This window comes from Puma concolor, chromosome A2 (assembly GCF_028749965.1).
Source record: "Puma concolor isolate L17-30 chromosome A2, mPumCon1.1.hap2, whole genome shotgun sequence".
NCBI lineage: Eukaryota > Metazoa > Chordata > Mammalia > Carnivora > Felidae > Puma > Puma concolor.
Genome location: NC_141668.1, coordinates 109,064,939 through 109,083,069, shown reverse-complemented (window position 1 = coordinate 109,083,069; position 18,131 = coordinate 109,064,939). Strand labels below are relative to the sequence as shown.

The following is an 18,131-nucleotide window of genomic DNA, read 5'->3' as shown; positions in this document are numbered from 1 at the left end:
CATCAGCCGTCCCCGCCGCCGCCCGGGCCCATCCACTCCATCAGGCCCCGCCCCTCCATCTGGCCACGCCCCGGCGGACAGCGAGCAGGAAGCTTTGGAGGCTCCGCAGGCGCGGCGTTCGGAAAGGTGTGGAGGGAGCGCGGGTCGCCGGTCGTGGTCCCCCGCCGCCCGCGATGCCCGCCCGCTCCCGGCTGGGCCCGACTCGGTCAGCCACCCCGGCCCGCGCAGGCCCGCGGCAGCCCCGCCCGAGCGCCGGCTCGGGGCTCTACTGCTCTGGCCTGGGGGGGCGGGGCCGGCGCGCGGCGTCATGCATATGCATGAGCGGCGCGGCGGCTCCATTGTGCCCTCGGAGCGGGCGGCGGCGCGATGGCGCGGGTGGTGGCGGCCGCGGCCCCGGGGCGGCGGGCGGCGCGGAGGGCGGGCTGAGCGCATGGAGCGGCGCGGGCCGGGGGCCGCGGCGGCAAGGGGCCGGGCCGGGCCGGGCGGAGGTGAGCGGGTCGGGCGGGCAGGTGCGGGCGGCGGGGGCGGCAGGTGCTGCAGGTGCGCGCGGTGGGCAGGTGCGGCGCCCCGGGCCCGGCGCTGCGGTGCCTCTGCCCCGGGGCTCCGGCCGCGCTGGGGGCGGCCCCGGCGCCCACCTGCCGCACCTGCCGCGTGCGCGTCGCGGTTTTGGGCCCAGCGACCCCCGTGCGCGCCGGGAGACCCTCACCTGAGCCTTTGTTGGGGCTGGTAGCCGGCCGGGCGCCCGACGGGTGTGCGCGGCCCCGGCGACCTCCTGAGCGGGGAGGGTGACCCCCGGCCCTCGCCCCACCTGGCTCCGCCGCCTCCGCCCCGCGCTCTGGCCGGCGGGCTCGCCTTCCGGGCTTGTCTTGGGCCGTGCGCGCCCACCGTCCAGCGACGTGGGACCCACGCAGGTCTGCTTCGGGCCGGCGACACTGGCCGACCTTTCAGCCTCCGGCCGCGGCTTCCGTGGGGACACCCCTTTCCAAACGGGACGCACGAAGCTGAGGCGGGAGGGTGTATTGCTCCCCCGACCTGCTCCCTTCCTCCTCCGCTTTCCCCCTCTGAGCTGCTCCCAGCCATCCTCCTTTCTCCCCCTCATGACCTGCTTCCTCCCTGCCCTGGTCCCCTTTCCCCACAGCCCTGCTCCCCTTTACTCCCTCCTACCCCCCCACACTTGCTTCCTCCCTGCCCTGCTCTCTTCCTGATAGTTGCAGAACATCTATGGCCACGTCTGTAAGTCGTTTGTTTTATCTCAAGATTTCGCAGGGACCTACACAGAACACGTGACTTGATCTGTAAGCCGGTGGTGGATGTAGAGAGAGTGAGCACAGACTCACCAACCAGACCCTGGCTTGCTAGCAGCGGGGGCCTCTCCAGGCTCAAGGGAGGTGCCAGGATCCGTGCGGGGTCTTAGCCTCACCTGGTGGGATACTGGCCTTGAGGACCTGCCATGCCCAGGGGCTGGTTACTGGCTGGGAATAGAAGTCGGGGGGGGGGGGGGGGGGGAGGAGGAGGAGATGATGAAGGACAGGCAGGGTGTGCCTGGGGAGGACTCCAAGGGCAGCCAGGCTTCCCCATGGCGTGTCCACTGGTGGCTGCCTCCACTACAGCAGTCAGGGCTGCTGGCATAAATGCAGTCATGTGTCTTCCTCTTTCCTCAGTCCTGGGGTGGCTACCACGTACCCATTTTACACATTGTAAACCGAGGCTCAGAGTAGTGAAACCCTGTAGCTGGTCTCTGATGTGTCCGGTGTCTGGGCCATTCACAAATGCTCCTTCCTGGGTGTTCGGACGACTCTAGTTAGCTGGTCAGTGTTGGGGCCTCACATGTAGAGCGGTAGGACCTGCAGACACCAGAACACCTGAGTCCCCACCTTGTGCCGTCGCGCTCACTGGAGCCATCATTTCTACCTCCTCTGAGCCCATTTGACCCTGGTGTCCCTCCGGTTGGGGACTCACCCTGGAACCATGGGCTCCCTGCTCTGTGACCGTGGAGTAGGCCTGCCCTCCTAGGGTCAGGTGGCTTGTCATGGGGCGTGCCGCCCCTGGGTGACCAGGCGGCCTGGACAGGGTGGAGTGGAAGAGGTTGACCCACATTAACGTCTGCCTTTGGTTGGCACGCAGGAGCCTGGGCGCAGCTGCTCTGAGGCCCTGGGGCAGGGGGCCTGAGTGGTGAGTTTTCTGGAGAAAGATGGGGCACAGAACCAGAACCAGGGCAGTTCTGCCAAGGGGTCCCGGCTTCCAGCTGGCACTGGGGCACAAGCCCCATGGGCCCGCACCGGTTTTCCTGGCTCTGTCTTCAAGGCCAGGAAGTGGGAGGAGGGTCTGCACTCAGAGGGCACCTGTCCATTTGTGGGGAGCAGCGGGTTGTGGGGTGCCCCACTCGGAGAGTCTGGGTCTTCTCAGGGAGGAGAGCAGACTCAGTTTGGCAGGAAGTCACACATACACCCAAGCACCCAGGCGTGCAGGAGGCTTAGGGGGAACTGGAACCGTCTGTGGTCTCGTCCGTGGCAGAGAAGTCTTGGGGGTGATGTAGGAGGCCTCCTGGGGCCCCTGCCCTGCCCCCTCCTCCCCGGATCTCCGGGGCTCTCAGACTGGGGTCCCTGCGTCAGCAGCAGCCTGACCCTGACCCACAAGCTCTTTAGAAACAGGAGTCTTCCGGCCCCCGCCCTCCAGGTGAGTGTGATGTGCCAGACAGGAGGCCCGGAGCAGAGTGGAGCACCTGCAGTCTTGGGGCTCTGCACCGGGCAGGGGGCTGGTCTCCCCCCTGCTTCTGGGACAGCTGAGTGGGCCCGGCCAGCCCAACCAGCCTGGGCTAAGGGAGCATTGCCGGGGGCTTCTCTGTGGAGACCACGGGTGGTGGTGGTGGTTTTTCAAGTCAACTTGTATTCTGAGAGAATTCCGGATTCACATGCAGCTGTGAGAAATCACCCTTGTATCCTTTTCCTGGCTCCCCTGGCGGTGACGTCTCACCAGACGACGGGCACGTCACACCGGGATGCTCCGGGAATACGGGCCAGATGCACATCTCTCCTTCCGCACCTTCTTCTGTTCGCACCTGCTTCCCTCCTCCCCACCTGGCAGCTGGGCTCTGCTCCTCGCTTCTGTGATTTCATCATTTCAGGAACGTTACATAAAGGGAATCATACCGCGTGTAACCTTCGGGGACTGGCTTTTTCCACGGCTCGATCCTCTGGGGATTCCTGCTCGCTCTTCCTTTTCATGCCTGCGGGCTGTGGATGCCCCACGGCTGGCTAACTTCACCCGAAGGGCATCTGGGTGGCCGTTCTTGAGCTGCTAGGAGGAAGCTGGTGTAGACACGCGCATAGTTTTCTGTGAACCTCAGCTTGCATGTCTCGAAGAGGAGTGCGGTCGCCCGGTTGCCCGGTAGCTGTGTGCCGACTTTTCACAAGACGCTGCCAGACTGTTTTCCAGAGTGGCCGCGCCATTTTCCAGTCTTACCTGCCGTGGGTAGGAGATCCAGTCCCCCCAGTCCCCCCAGCCCCAGCACTTGGTGGTGTCACTGTTGTAGCCACTCTGATAGGTGCATAGCGATGCCTCCGTGTGGTGTTAGTTTGCACGTCCCCGGTGGCCATGACGTCGGATGTCTGTCTCTTCCTGAGCTGGCATGCCGTCCGGACGACCTCCTTGCTAAAATGTCTCTTTGTGTTCTCTGCCCATTTTCTATCTGGGGTGTTTATTTTTCTTTTGAGTTTTGAGAATTCTTTATATATCCTAGATACTAGTCCTTCGTCAGAGATGCGACTTGCGGGCATACCTGTCACTCTGCATCAGCAGGGCCTTTCTGAGATGACTCCCCCTCTCCCTTGTGAGGACTGCACTGGTGTCACATCTAAGGGCTCTTTTCTTGGTTCCAGGTCCCGAAGAGTTTCTCCAAAGGTTTTGTCATTTTCTGTTGTTCATTTACATCCGTGGCCCATTTCAAGTTAATTTTTGCACAAGATGTGAAGTTTAGAACTTTTGGTTTCGCTTGTGGGAGCCCCGCGTTGCAATGCTGGTTTCCTCCGGTGCCTGGTCTGTGCCCTCTGTGGTCTGGTCCATTGGTTGGCAGGTCCACCCATCCATATCCACGGTGGCCGCATCACCGTCCTGGAGTTGGACGGTAGGGACCGAGGACACCAGCCTGGCTGGGTGATCCTGGCTCGCAGGCCTGTGTGTACCCAGATTCCTGGGGCCACAGCCTTCTGGACCCACTGACTCCTGCATTTTCTGGCCTCTGTTTCCAGAGTGGGACCTGGTCTGGGTGGCAGGGGAGAACAGCGTTCAGAGGGGGAGCAGAGCCAGGTAGGAAGCAGACCTGCCAACTGTTCTGCCCCAGCCCCGGCTCTGCTGCGGCTCCGGGACCCACTTACCTCAGTGCTGAGTGGCACGAAGGGCCGAAGGCAGAACCACCCGTGTCACAGTTCCCACTGTACCCCTTCCCTGCTCTGGGTCCCTGATGAGGGTCCCCCCACACGCACCTCCAGGACTATTTACAGACGACATGGTAACGTTGAGGTCCCTGGTCAGCACTCAGGAATGTGAGTCACGGGCTTGGGTGGGTTCTGGGGCGACTTTCTCACTCCTAGGCCAGAGGGAGGTGCTGTGAGTGCTGGGGTGTCTGGGTTGAGCCACCACACATTAGCTTGTCCAGGGTGGCACGTGTGCATGTTGTGGGGGGGGGGGGGGGGCTTGCAGCCCCTAAAAGGCACTGGTGCTCCAGGACAGAACCTGGACACCAGGAGGGCAGAGTCCCCCCACCTGGGATTCCCGGGGACCCCTGAGAACCACAGCCAGTGCGCCTCTGTGGTTGGGTCAGGCAGACGTAGGTGTGCAGCATGCCCCTGGGGGTGCCAACAAGGGCTTGGGCTTGCTTTTGGGGGTGTTGGAGGATGTGAGTGCCTGGCCCTCCCTCCCTCCCTCATTTTTCTGAGACAGCAGTTGGAGGGGGCGGTGAGCCTCACACAGTAGGAGGATGCCCCCTGCACGGGCACATGGGTCCCAAGAAAGTTTGCCAGCCACTGCCGCCGTGTTCCCCTTGGCCCCTTGACATGCCCTTGGGCTCGCACCAACCCCCTGCCCATTGCTCCATGTGTGCATCCCTCCCCTTTGGGGACCTCTCAGTGGGTGTCACCGTGGCCTGTGGGGGGTCAGGTCCGCCTGGCCCTGTGCCCACATCAGCCCTCGAGGGGCTGTCAGCCAGGAGCACGCAGGTGACCTGTACTCCCTTCCCCAGGCCAGGGTGAAGCCGGCAGCTGGCTGACCTTGCTCAGCCCTGTTTAGCAGAGCCCTCTCCCCAGAGTGGGCAAGTCTCAGAGCCTGAGCAGAAGGTGGCCGCCAGCTGGTCCTCCTCTGTTCTTCTCTGCTGGCTCTGGCCTTGGCCTCCACCCTGGGGCCTACCTGGGGGATTCTGGCACTTGGGTCCTGGGAGTTCCCTGACTTTAATGGATATCCAGGCCTTCTTGAGGGAGGGGCGTGTGAAAAGGATCTGGGTCAGAAAGCCTGCTCTATTTCAGGGGCTGTGAGTAGCAGGGCCTGGCCTGAAAGGGTTAATGCTGGCTTCCAGGCTGGCTTTAGGGGGAGAGGACAGAGGTTTGTCAGGGTGGGCAATTCAGGCTGAGGCTGCCCCCACCCCCACAGTGGCCCTCAGACCCCGCTGTCGCCCGGCCCTCCATCAGTTAGAGCAGAGCAAGGGGGCCTGGTGCTGGGGGTTCCCGGCACCCCACCGACAGCCCCCGGCCACTGCATCTCCACTGACGTCCTCCTCTGTCCCCACAGCCAGACCAGCCGAGTCCCACGTAAACAGCTGTGAGGACTACTTCCTGCCACCCGCAGACCCGGCCTTTAGGCTGCCCGAGGCCAATGAACCCCATGCACCCCGTAAAACCCGCCCTGCCCCCCACACCGCACGGGTGAGTGCGTCTCCTGCCGCCCTCCCTTCTCAGGCCTCGGGTACGGGCGGGGTGGCAGGGCAGGACCTCTCCGCCCCCAGTTGCCAGCCTCCCCAGCCAGGGGTCTCGACACCCGTGGCCTCCTGACCTGGGCCTCCCCACCCACCTGTCTACTTGCAGTGATGGTCCATTTGCTTATGAGCCGGTACCTTGGCAGCAGAGCGCCACTCAGCCAGCAGGGTCGCTGTCTGTCGTCACAACCGTGTGGGGCGTCGGCAACGCGGCACAGAGTCAGGTGAGCCTGCAGTGGGGCCACCCCCGAGAGCTGCCAGGGCCCCCCTAGACCTTAGACAGAAATGGGGTTGGGCTCTCCAAGTCTGCCCCATCCTTGTAGACGAGTCCCCCCACCACATGTTGTGTGGGACTTCTTCCCCCGTCTTTGGGCCTCTGCACCCCTCCTCTCTTCCCCTCCTTCCTCCCTCACCTCTGCCCCCAGCCCCTCACTGGCAGGCCTCTCCTTTGTAGCCCTTTAGAGCAACTGCAGGAAGTGAGTTGTTTGGATGATTCCCATTGGCAATTCTTGCTTCCTCGCAGGTTTTGGGGAACCCCATGGGCCCTGCAGGGAGCCCCCCCGGCAGCTCTGTAATGCCTGGTGTGGCAGGTGGTGGCCCTGCCCTGAACTCCGCACAGTGCCTCGGACAGCAGGCGTTTGGCGAGGGCGCTGCCAACAAGGGCTTCGTGCAGCAAGGAGTGTATGGCCGCGGGGGCTACCCAGGGGGCCCTGGCTTCACGGCTGGGTAAGCAGGACCCCTGACCTGTGAGGTGTGCTGGGAGTCCTCCAGGTGCAAAGCTTCTGGTTTGGCAGGTGCCTGGGACCATGTGAACCAGTCTGTTGACTGTTGTGAGTGTGATGCTCTTGCGGGCTCCCACGGCTGACGCTGGAGCATCTAGACAAGAAGGGGGCCCCGGCAGGTGCTATGTGGCCCCCGGGCGACAGGCAGGGAAGCACTTCTGAGCCAAGCCATCTGTGTCTCTCACAGGTATGCGGGCGGCCCGGGGGGGCCAGGGGGCCTGGGTCTGCCCTCACATGCCACACGACCCTCCACCGATTTTACTCAGGCGGCAGCAGCAGCTGCAGTGGCTGCTGCTGCGGCCACCGCCACGGCCACCGCCACAGCCACCGTGGCCGCCCTCCAGGAGAAGCAGAGCCAGGAGCTGAGCCAGTACGGAGCGGTGAGGCCCAGCCGCTCCTCCTGTGCAGCCCACATGTGCTGGTCTGGAAGGCAGGGACCAGTCGGGCAGCTGGGGTTGGGGACTGGGGATGTGCACACAGAGAGACGAGGGGGTTGAGGGGGCGCAGGGGGCAACTGGGGATGTGCACACAGAGAGACGAGGGGGTTGAGGGGGCGCAGGGGGCAACTGGGCAGCACCCACAGTGGTGGGGGTACTGAATGGCTCCTCTCTTTTCTCCCCAGATGGGGGCTGGGCAGGCTTTTAACAGCCAGTTCCTGCAGCATGGAGGTCCCCGGGGGCCCAGCGTCCCTGGCAGCATGAACCCCACCAGCGTGGGAGGGCTGCTGGGCCCCTCTGGCATGAACCCCATGGGCATGAACCCCACCCGGGCAGCAGGCATGGCACCCCTCTATGCAGGGCAGCGCCTGCCCCAGCACGGGTACCCTGGGCCTCCCCAGGCCCAGCCACTGCCCCGACAGGGGGTCAAGAGAGCCTACTCCAGCGAGGTGAGTGTCCATTCCTCCCTCATCCTGAGCTCCACCCAGACCCATGGTGAGGTTGGGCATCTGTGTGAGAGAAGCGGCCACGCCTCATGGAGCGGGCACCACATCCTCCCTGGGACCTGGCTTCCCCGACACCTGTTCCCCTGGCATGGTGCCTCTTTCAGGTTTATCCAGGACAGCAGTACCTGCCAGGAAGCCAGTACGGACCCAGTGCCACCCAGTACACGTCTGGTGCCGGGCCGCCCCCTGCCCCGTCCTCCTACCCTGGGCACCGGCTGCCCCTGCAGCAGGGTGTGGGCCAGTCCCTGTCCGCCTCTGGCCCAGCAGGACTGCACTACAAGGTAGGCATGGCTCCTCCGGGCCCGACACAGCTCCTGCTGGGCCCTGTGCACTCAGGGTGACCAAGAAGCCAGGAGCTTCACAGGGTTCCTGACTAGGGCAGGGATCCAGCTCTGAAAGGACCCTCAGAAATTCATATATCTTTATCTTGTTGGAAAGTGGGTGTAGGGAGCAGTAGGCAGGCCCCCAAGTCACTTGAATTTCATTGTGGAAAAGTGTCTCCACTCCCTCCACTCACCATGGAGAAGCCCAGCAAGGCCTGGGGGGGGGGGGGGGTGTTTTCAGCCTCTCTGTGGCTCTCCCAAAACCCCTCTGACACATGGGGTCATCTTGTTCTCTATAGTAGCAATTTTTTTTTAATTACACAATGATACGTGCTCCCTGCAGATCACATGGTAAACTTCAAAAGTGTACAGAGAAAACAGGCTAGTGCCATGTGTGTGGTGGGCTCCCTGCTCCCAGCCCACTCCTTGAGTCAGGTTCAGGGGCCCAGCGGCGGGCAGGCTGGGGCCCCGGGCGCACACCGTGTTTTCCCTACAGCCCACAGAGCAGTTCAACGGGCAGGGTGCCAACTTCAACGGGGGAAGCGTCAGCTACAGCCAGTCCGGCCTGAGTGGGGTACGGGCACATGGGTGGGCGGCTCTCAGGGTGGGCACATGGACAGAGGGCACCCAAGCAGGAGGAAGTGCGGGTGGCCAGCCAGATACCCCTGCCCGTTTCTGTTGTGACTGGTCCCAGCGGGTGCTTCAAGAACAAACTCCACCCCCCACCATCCCACCTTGACTGTTTGCTCAACCCCACAGCCCACCCGTTCCATCCCTGGCTACCCCAGCTCCCCACTGCCTGGGAGCCCCACGCCACCCATGACCCCCGGCAGCAGCGTCCCCTACATGTCCACCAGCCAGGAGGTCAAATCGCCCTTCCTGCCGGACCTCAAGCCCAGCGTGAGCTCCTTGCACCCATCACCCCCCAGTGAGTGTCACCTGCTCTTAAGACGGTTGGGCGGGGGTCCCAGGACCCCAGAGTTCTGCAGGGAATGTGGGGGTGGGGGGCCCTCAGTTTCATTTTGTGCTCCTAGAACTCTGCACATCCGTTCAAGGTGTTGATCTCCTCCCTAGAAAAATACCCCCACACACAAAGTTCTGTGTATAATTTCAGGGGATTTATGGGCCTCCTGAGGTCCACTCCTGGTTAAGAGACCCATGCTCTGGGGGAGACCACCACACAGAAGCTGGGGTCCTAGAACCCTAGCTCAAGCGCTAGGATGATGGCAGGTGGTCCGTTCACACCTTCTTAGCCTCACACCCCTTCTGAAAGCAAAGGAGCACCCTCTTTTCTGGGTTTGGGGCACGTTCTCCAGGCATAACTTAGGGGACATGGGGCCAGGTGACTGAGGCAGGACAGAACAGCGGGAGAACCAGGACAGAACCAAGATCCTATTCCCCTTGGGGGTGATAGCCGGGCCCAGGACCCCGGGGGAGATGCCGCCCACACCAGCCCGAGCGGGAGGATGAGGGGACCTGCCACAGGGGTGGCCGGCTCATAGCAGCGTGTCGCAGGCAGCGGCCCGGGTGACGAGCTGCGGCTGACCTTCCCGGTGCGGGACGGGGTAGTGCTGGAGCCCTTCCGCCTGCAGCACAACCTGGCTGTGAGCAACCACGCGTTCCAGCTCCGGGACTCTGTCTACAAGACCTTGATGCTGAGGTGAGCGGGCCCTGCGGCCCCGCCTAGCTGCGCAGCCCCCTCCAGCGCCTGACCCTTCTCAGAGGCCCCGCCCCCAGTGTGGCCCCGCCTAGAGACCCCTGTTCAGTGCCTCCGCCCCACAGTGAGGTCCCACCTCAAGATATTCCCTCCCACCCACGCCCCACTCCATGAAGCCCTGCCCCTCAGCCACATCTCAGCGGCTTGGAGCCCGGCTCCGCCACACAGTGTGACCCCACCCTGCAGCCCCCTTCCCAGAGGTCCCGCCCTGCCCTGTGGCCCTGCCTAGCTGCCCCTTTCTAGGGCCCCGCCCTCTTGCCCCATCCCCACTGTGGCTCTGTACCGAGCCCCGCCCTGCATCCCCTGCTCAGCGGCCCACCCCTCGCAGGCCAGACCTGGAGCTGCAGTTCAAGTGCTATCACCATGAGGACCGGCAGACCAACACCAACTGGCCGGCGTCGGTGCAGGTCAGCGTCAACGCCACCCCGCTCACCATCGAGCGCGGCGACAACAAGACTTCCCACAAGCCGCTGTACCTGAAGCACGTGTGCCAGCCGGGCCGCAACACCATCCAGATCACGGTCACAGCCTGCTGCTGCGTGAGTGCCTCCTAGGCCTGCAGGGGCCTGGCTGTGCTTGCCCCCGACCCCAGCCCCTGCCGAGAGAGGGGACCTCCCTCCTCCTTGGTGAGGCCTGCTCACCGGGGCCTGGCGCTCTGGCTTACTCCCTACAAGATGGCGGCCTGTCCTTCCCCAGCGGGAGGCTGACCTGAACCCTCCCCGGCTGGGGACTCCAGGCAGGCCCAGGCCCTGCACAGACACCAAGGTGCAGTTTGCAGGGCGTGCAGGGGGGCTCTTGGGGGTCGGTGCTCTGACAGGCCGCAGACAGACAGCTAGTGCGGGATGTGGGGGTGTGGGCCGCGCCCCTGACCCTCCTCACCTCCTGCAGTCCCACCTGTTCGTGCTGCAGCTGGTGCACCGGCCGTCCGTCCGCTCGGTGCTGCAGGGCCTCCTCAGGAAGCGCCTCCTGCCCGCGGAGCACTGTATCACCAAGAGTGAGTGGCCGCCCGGTGACCAGCCACCACATGGCACACCCCCACATCTGCCGGGGCTGGGGACTCGGGGGGTAGGGGCAGCGGCCGGCCCAGCTAGCAGCCCCTCACTCGAGTCCTCTCCCCGTGCATGCCAGTAAAACGCAACTTCAGCAGCGGCACCGTCCCCGGCACCCCTGGGCCCAACGGTGAGGACGGGGTGGAGCAGACAGCCATCAAGGTGTCCCTCAGGTGCCCCATCACATTCCGCAGGATCCAGCTCCCCGCCCGAGGCCATGACTGTCGCCACATACAGGTGGGTGGTCCAGAACTTGTGACGTGCAGCGGTTTCCCGCGGACCCTCCACCAGCAGGTGACCAGCCAGCGGGCGGGTAGCCGGCTCCCCCACGTGCTTCCCAGACCGGCCCCCACGCACTCACCAGACCGTCCCCCACGTGCTCCCCAGACCAGGCATTGGTTTCTTGGAGCGCACCCCATGGTTTCCTGCGTTCTCGTGTCACATCTCAAGAGGCGTCAGGGTGGCGGGTGGGGTCTTCCTGCCCTGGCCAGGAGCAGCACGCACAGACCCCGGCCCTAGTTTCCCTTCAGCACCGTGTCCCGGAGGCGGGTCTTTGCCAGCACAGATACCCTATTCTTTGGCCACAAGGCACTCTAGTCCCACGAGGGCTGTGCTCTCCCGGCTGCCCCCAGGGCCAAGCACTTAGCATGGTGGCCCGGGCAAGCCTGGCCCACGTGGCTTCTCAACATTCACGTAACTCAGCCCGAAACCACAAGGCTCAATCGCAGAGTGCGGCCCGGTTGCCCCCGGCACCCGCGTGAGAAGCCATCTCTCCTGCTCCCCGCAGTGTTTCGATCTGGAGTCCTACCTGCAGCTCAACTGTGAGCGGGGGACCTGGCGGTGCCCTGTGTGCAAGTGAGTGTCTCCCAGACAGTCCTCCTGGGATCCCAGGCACGGGGACCAACAAAACCCCAGGTTTAGGGGGTCACAGAGCAGACGAGGACGGTGCGGCTCAGGGCACAAGTCTCGCACAGTCGCTTTGTGCGTGGTCATCTCTGAGATCATCTCAGAATAGCTTTTTGTGGGGTCTGTGTACACGGGGTCATCGCATGCGGGGTCACTTCATGCCATGTGGCCTCAAGCAGGGTGAGAGAGCCGAGAAGTGTGCCGGGGCGAGGTCGGGCTAGGCCCCTGAGCCACATGCCTTTGGTTTCCTACAGCAAGACAGCGCTGCTGGAGGGCCTGCAGGTGGACCAGTATGTGCTGGGCGTCCTCGTTCACATTCAGAAGTAAGTGTCTTCGTGCCGTCCCGCCGCCGGTGGCCCTATGACAGCTCGGCCACGGGGTGGGCTGATTCCGGCCGCAGATGGAACCCACATCCAACCGGGCCCGGCCGCCCACGGGGCCTGTGTGATGGGCCATGCGGCTACAGGCGTTGGAGTGGAGGTCTGCTTAGAAGCGGGCCAGGGGCCAAGAGAGACGGCAAGGACAGCTGGTGACCAGCCATGTGTCCCTGCCCAGTTCTGACTACGAGGAGATCACCATCGACCCCACGTGTAGCTGGAAGCCGGTGCCCGTAAAGCCCGACGTTCACGTCAAGGAAGAGCCGGACGGGCCAGTGCTGAAGCGCTGTCGCACCGTGAGCCCCGCACATATGCTCATGCCCAGCGTGATGGAGATGATAGCAGCCCTGGGCCCCGCCGCTGCCCCCTTCGCCCCCCTGCAGCCACCCTCGGCCCCGGCCCCAGCCCCTGGTGACTACCCCGGCCAGGGTGAGTGCCACGGGCCAGTGATTTGCTCTCTCCAGACCAGTCTGCTGCGGGCCCTGTGCCTGGGGGGGCCTCCTGGGGACCTGGTGGGGTAGGTGTGGCCACGCCATGGGGACGGGCAGGGGCGCCCGGCATTTGGGAACGGAGGCTCTCTGCTGGCCCGCTGGGGGCCCGGCCCCACCTGACCCCATGTGTGGGTGTGGCTGGGTGAGGCCCGTTCCCTTGTGATGAAAGGAAATGCTCTTTTCTGTAAAACCCAGAGCTACCTGCGGAGAGCACTGGGAGCCTGGGCCGCCAGCCCCCCTTACCCCCCGGCTTCTCCCCAGTGCAAGCTCCCAGGCCTCACCCAACATGGGCTCTGCTCTCAGGTTCCAGCTTCCTGGGACCCGGGACCTTCCCTGAGTCCTTCCCGCCTGCCACGCCCAGCACCCCGGCCCTTCCTGAGTTCACCCCAGGGCCACCCCCCAGCTCCTACCAGTCCGACATTCCTAGCAGCCTCCTGACACCTGAGAAGTCTGTTCCCTGCCTCCCAGGCCAGGTCAGTGCAAGCTGTGGGGCGGAGGGCCAGCTCCAGGGGACCAGGAGCTGTTCTACCTGGTTCTTCTCTCCTTCTCCAGATGCCGCCAGCGGGTCACCTGGACCCTGCCCACAACCCAGGGGCTCCAGGGCTGCTCGCCTCCAGCCTTGGAGGGGCCCCAGGGCCCCAGCTGCACCATCCAAACCCTCCCCCAGCATCCCGGCAGCCCCTGGGCCCAGTGAGCTCAGGCCCCATCGGCGAGTTGGCCTTCAGCACTGCCACAGGCGTGATGGGGCCCCCCATGTCTGGGGCGGGGGAGGCCCCGGAACCAGCCCTGGACGTGAGTACAGGCCCCATGCCAGGGAGCGCATGGGAGCTGGGGCTGGGGACGGTGTGTCCGTCGTCCCCAGGGTCCACATGCTTCATAGAAGGGAGGACACTGACGCCCTAGTGACCTCGAAGCCAGGACAGCTGGTCAGATAGCGTCAGCTCTTTTGATGATGAGTGTCAGGTACCTGAGTAGCCGCGGGATGACTCTGTCCAGGCAGTTGGCTACAGGAACCTGTGTAGAGTCCCCAAGAAGATTGGGCTTGCAGAGGACCACACTGGCCTCGGTGTGGTTTGAGCTGACCCACAGGTGTCGCGTGAGCCAAAATCAGTGCGTGCACTGCAGGTAACGGTCTTTCTCTCTAATAAACCGAACACCCTGAAGTTCAGCGGGAGAAAATTAGAGCAGCTCAAAGCAGAATATCCCAGACACTGGAAACCCCATTTCTTGCATTTGCTCTGTTCACATCGGGGTCCCCACATGGCCCCGTGCATGCCCCCTGGGGCAGACGCTCTGTGTCCCAGGTTGTCCTTGGACAACTTGTATGGAGTGATTCCTGGTCAAAGAGCAGCCTTCGGCAGGGAGAGCCCCGTGCAGGCTGAGGGGCTCAGGCACAGGGTCCCCTGCAGGGGTGTGGTGGGCCTGAGGCCAAAGCTGCTGATGGCTTTGCTTTGTTCCCAGCTGCTCCCAGAACTGAACAACCCCGAAGAACTGCTGTCCTACCTTGGCCCACCTGACCTTCCCACAAACAGCAATGATGACCTTCTCTCTCTCTTCGAGAACAACTGATCCTGTCGCCCCCGCCCAGCTGGCGGGGACACACCCGCAGATGCCACCACACCCTGCCCCAGCCACCTGCCCACCACCCCCCTCGGACTGTGGAGGCAGCTGCGCTGGGTGGGAGGGGACCTCAGACACCCCGCCCCCGCCCAGCTCAGCCCCACCCCATCCACCACCTGCTGCCCCCGACCCCAGCTGGGCCCCATCCATACACACCTGTATCCCCAACCTCGCCCCTGGACCCAACCCCGCCTGCTCCCACCAGCCTGCATCTTGTCCAGCATTGACCCTTCTGTTGCAGTGACCCTGTGGCTCCCTGGCGAGGAGCAGGGCGGCCCTGTCCTGAGCCTGAGCTCGCAGTGGGAGCGGGTCCGTCTTCCCACCCGAAGCCTCAGGCCAGGGCCATGGGGTAGGAGGTCCAAAGCACAACAATGTACATAGTGTAGAAACACTAAGAGCTCTGGGCAAGCAGCCGGGGACCCCGCGGGCTCCTGCCTCTCCTGGGTGCAGACAGCGGGGCAGATGGCCGTGAGCTTCGATCTCCCCGGGGGTGGGTGCCCAGACCCAGCTCTGTGTACAGACTCCAGCGGGCTGCCCGAGTACCCCTTTTCCGTGAACGTGAAAAATTGGTCCCGCTGTGTTTTTTAAAACTGCCTCTCCCACGTCCACCCCGGGGCCAGGCCGGGTGGGGGAGGGGGGGCCAGTCGTGTCCCCTGTCTGCCAGTCTCTATTAAAGGACTCCCTCAAGGTGGGCCTGGCCAGTCCCTCCTTTGTGCCCTGCCCGTGTTCCTCACGTGGGCAGGGCTCCATTCCAAGCCAAGACCCGGCTGTTCCTGCCTCACGGTAAATTTCCTGGTCTCTGGAATTTTCCAAGTTGGCCTCAGCTGGAGAACTATTTTGTGAGGTGCCACCAGGGCCAGGAGACACATCTGCCACCATGTCACTGTGCGTGGACGTGCCTGGGGTAGGGAGCCAGGGGCCTCAGGAGGGGCCTTAGACACCAGCCCCAGGCGTCTCATGGAGGGTGGTCCTGGGCTCCCGGGTCCTGCAGGCCCCTCCGTCTGCCAGCTGCTTGGGTGGCCCTTTCCTTCTGGCCCCGAGGGTCTTCCTGTACAGCAGGTCTGAACCCTGTGGTGGGGTGCTGAAAGCTCGGGTGGAAGGTGTCCCACCCCAGGTGGCTTTAGCCGTTGACATCTCGGGACCCCGGGTGTGAGCCTTAGTGTCTGCCTGCAGCCTGTTCCTTGCTGAGGGAATGGGAATGCCACCCAGCATGGCAGGGGACGAGGGGCCCGTCCAGAGTGCTGTCCCCCTGGGGGGGGGGGGCAGAGCAGGGTGCCATGCGGGGTGTGGTCTCGCTGGACATCCGTGCACTGTCAGCGTGTTCTAGGTGCTTCTAGGTGGAACGGAGAACTCTTAAACCTGAGCTGAGGCAGTCCTCCCAAGGGATGGGCGGGGCCACGTGGGGACTCCCCTCGAACAACGTGGGGTGACAGCAAAGTGCGATCATTCACATAGGACGTACCATTTTAGTAAAGCACAACACCAAATCTACCTTTCACGGGACTCCTATGTATGCGCTATAGTTCCGGGGGACAGCGAGGGCACACCGACGTGCTTCACCATGGGGGGTACTGGTGATGACCTCCAGGTGAGTGGCAGCTGTCCTCGTGCTTCATCATGTCCTCATGTCTGCCATGTGTGCAATATGAAAACAAGCCGGCGGGACTCAGAGCACTGACCACCACCCACCAGCTCTTCTCAAATGCCCGGGGGGGACACCCCTTGCCTGAGGCCACGGGACAAGTCTCCATAAATTAAAGAGACAGAAATCCTACGAGGTACCTTCTCTGAGCCCAGCGGGACAAGGCTGCGTGTTACCAACAGCATTCAGGTGGGACACCATAACCTTCTATGGAACAGTAACGAGTGTGGAGGTCAAACAACCGCTACGGTCCAAGGCGCAGAGGAGTACGGAGCCGAATTACAAGATACTTTGCAGCCAAGCAGGCATTAAGAGGCAACAGTGAAAGCAGCGACAGGAGGGAATTTTCTAGCTGCCAACAGCTCTCAACACCCCAACTCTGCACCTGAAGGAACTAGGGAAACAGTCCAAAGCTGCAGAGAGGAGGAAATCAAGGCCCATGCAGAGGAGACCAGGTGAACGCGCATCTCTAAGAAGCGACAGAATGATCCGACCTGGAGTCTGACCGAGTGACTAAGGTCAGCAATAGGGCCAGAAACTGCGGCCACCATCACAGAGAGGAGAAGACAGACAACCCAGTGTGCAGGTCCCGGGAGGCGAGGGGACCACAGAGTGCACACTCTAGCATGGTTGCGGAGCCCCTGGTCAACCCACCCTCCAAGCACACACACACAAGCTGGGACCCCATGCAGCTCGGGTTCGTTTACCTGACATCGAGGAATCCCCCATCTTTAGCCTCAGGAGCCCCTTCCCTGCAGCGCGGCCCCTGCCTCACTCCCTCCCAAGCTGGGCCAGCCACGGGGACCAGGATGGGCATCATGACACAAGTCGGGACACCAGGCCCCTTTTGGAGGGAGGGTCCCTGGACAGGATCACTTGTTTTAGTTTACATTTGAGGTTAGGAATCACTGGCCACTTGCCCAATCCAGTTTTGTTTTGTTTTGTTTTTTTTTCCCAATCCAGTTTTTAAAGTTGGTGTCTATGAATTGCCCAGATGCTAAGTGTAGTGGGCTCACGTGAGGTGACGCACCGTCACTGTCCCTGTTGTGCGGCCACCCACCACTACTCTGCATCTGTCAGCAGACCATGACTTAGCATGGTCTTGAGCCTGTCAGTGGGGTCACGGGGCTGCACCCCCGCGTTAGCTGCTGGTCACCCAGGCTGGCACCTCCTTGTCTGTGACGGGTGTGGGGGACAAGCTGACACCACTCCCGCCTCCACACCTCCGGCCAGGCCCCCTCCACTTGTGCCCTTTCCGTGTGCGTTCGCCACGGCTCAGGCTGCGAGTGACCGGGACCAGCTTGGAAGGGAAGGATGGAAGCTAACCATCCTGAAAGGGCCACCCAGTGCCTTGGGGACAGCTGGACTCTGGCAGGCACAGCCCCGGAACGGCCTGCCCCCGTTGAGGGCCTCATTCTCCAGAGCAGCGGCTGCCAGGGAGCAAGAGACCTGCCTTTCCAAGCCCTGCCTGCTCTCGCCGACACCCCACCAAGGCTTCAGCCACCTGCTTTGCAGTGGGGGGGCTCTGGCTGGCTGGCTAGGGGGTCGAGACCAGGGTAGGGTCAGGAGTGCTCCCCACCACAGGGAACAGGTACCAGAAGTACCACAGCCCCTGCTGACCTGTCACAGGCCACCTGCCAGAGACACACAGGCTTCTCCTCCCAAATCCAGGCTTCGCCTGACCTGCCCCTGCCCCAGGGGGCCCTCCTCCAGAACAAGTCGGGGCGCCTGCTGTGGCCACTGCTCTCTCCCTGGCTGCCTCCGTGGCCCCCGTGCAGCTGATCACAGACAACTTGGTAGTGATCATTCCCACATGTTTTATTCACAATTTTTTTTAATTTATTTTATTTTATTTATTTATTTTTGAGAGTGAGAGAGAGAGTGAGCAGGGGAGGGGCAGAGAGAGGGAGACGCAGAACCAGAAGCAGACCCCAGGCTCTGAGCTGTCAGCACAGAGCCCGACGTGGGGCTCGAACCCATGAACCACAAGATCATGACCTGAGCCGAAGTCAGACGCTTTAACTAACTGAGCACCCCCAGACGCCCCCCGATGTTTTATTCAAAAACACTTCCATCTTTGCAAAGTTAAACAGCACAGGGAGCGTCTGCACAACCCTCGGGTTTGCGGACTGAGCATTTTGCCGCCTTTTTCCTCCCACCATCTTTTCGTGTAGCTGTGTTTTTTATGTGCACACAGTTGTTGCCAACTTTGGAAAGTCAGTTGCAGATGGACCTTTGGTCTCTAAACACCTCAGCTTGCGTCTTGGAGAAACAAAAATGTTCCCTTACGTGAGCACATCCAGTCCCACTGCGTCCTCC

At 62.9% G+C, this 18,131-nt stretch overlaps 1 protein-coding gene across 6 annotated transcripts; it reads left to right on the top strand.

Annotated features, from left to right (window-relative positions):
* ZMIZ2 (zinc finger MIZ-type containing 2) lies at nt 1-14,857 on the top strand. 6 transcript variants are annotated; one of them, XM_086697169.1, is made up of 19 exons: nt 1-126; nt 5,779-5,912; nt 6,072-6,186; nt 6,486-6,688; nt 6,932-7,124; nt 7,367-7,630; nt 7,792-7,968; nt 8,507-8,584; nt 8,770-8,938; nt 9,526-9,670; nt 10,056-10,266; nt 10,616-10,721; nt 10,856-11,013; nt 11,564-11,631; nt 11,937-12,005; nt 12,238-12,488; nt 12,854-13,023; nt 13,103-13,342; nt 14,012-14,857. In XM_086697169.1, the coding sequence occupies exons 2-19, from the start codon at nt 5,863-5,865 to the stop codon at nt 14,117-14,119; spliced, it is 2,775 nt and encodes a 924-aa protein (XP_086553295.1). In that variant the 5' UTR covers nt 1-126; nt 5,779-5,862; the 3' UTR covers nt 14,120-14,857. The 6 variants fall into 6 exon arrangements, with proteins under 6 accessions (XP_086553295.1, XP_086553294.1, XP_086553298.1 ...); XM_086697168.1 differs by lacking the exon at nt 1-126 and adding an exon at nt 334-488; XM_086697170.1 differs by lacking the exon at nt 1-126 and adding an exon at nt 1,540-4,541.
* The last annotated feature ends 3,274 nt before the right edge of the window (nt 14,858-18,131 follow it).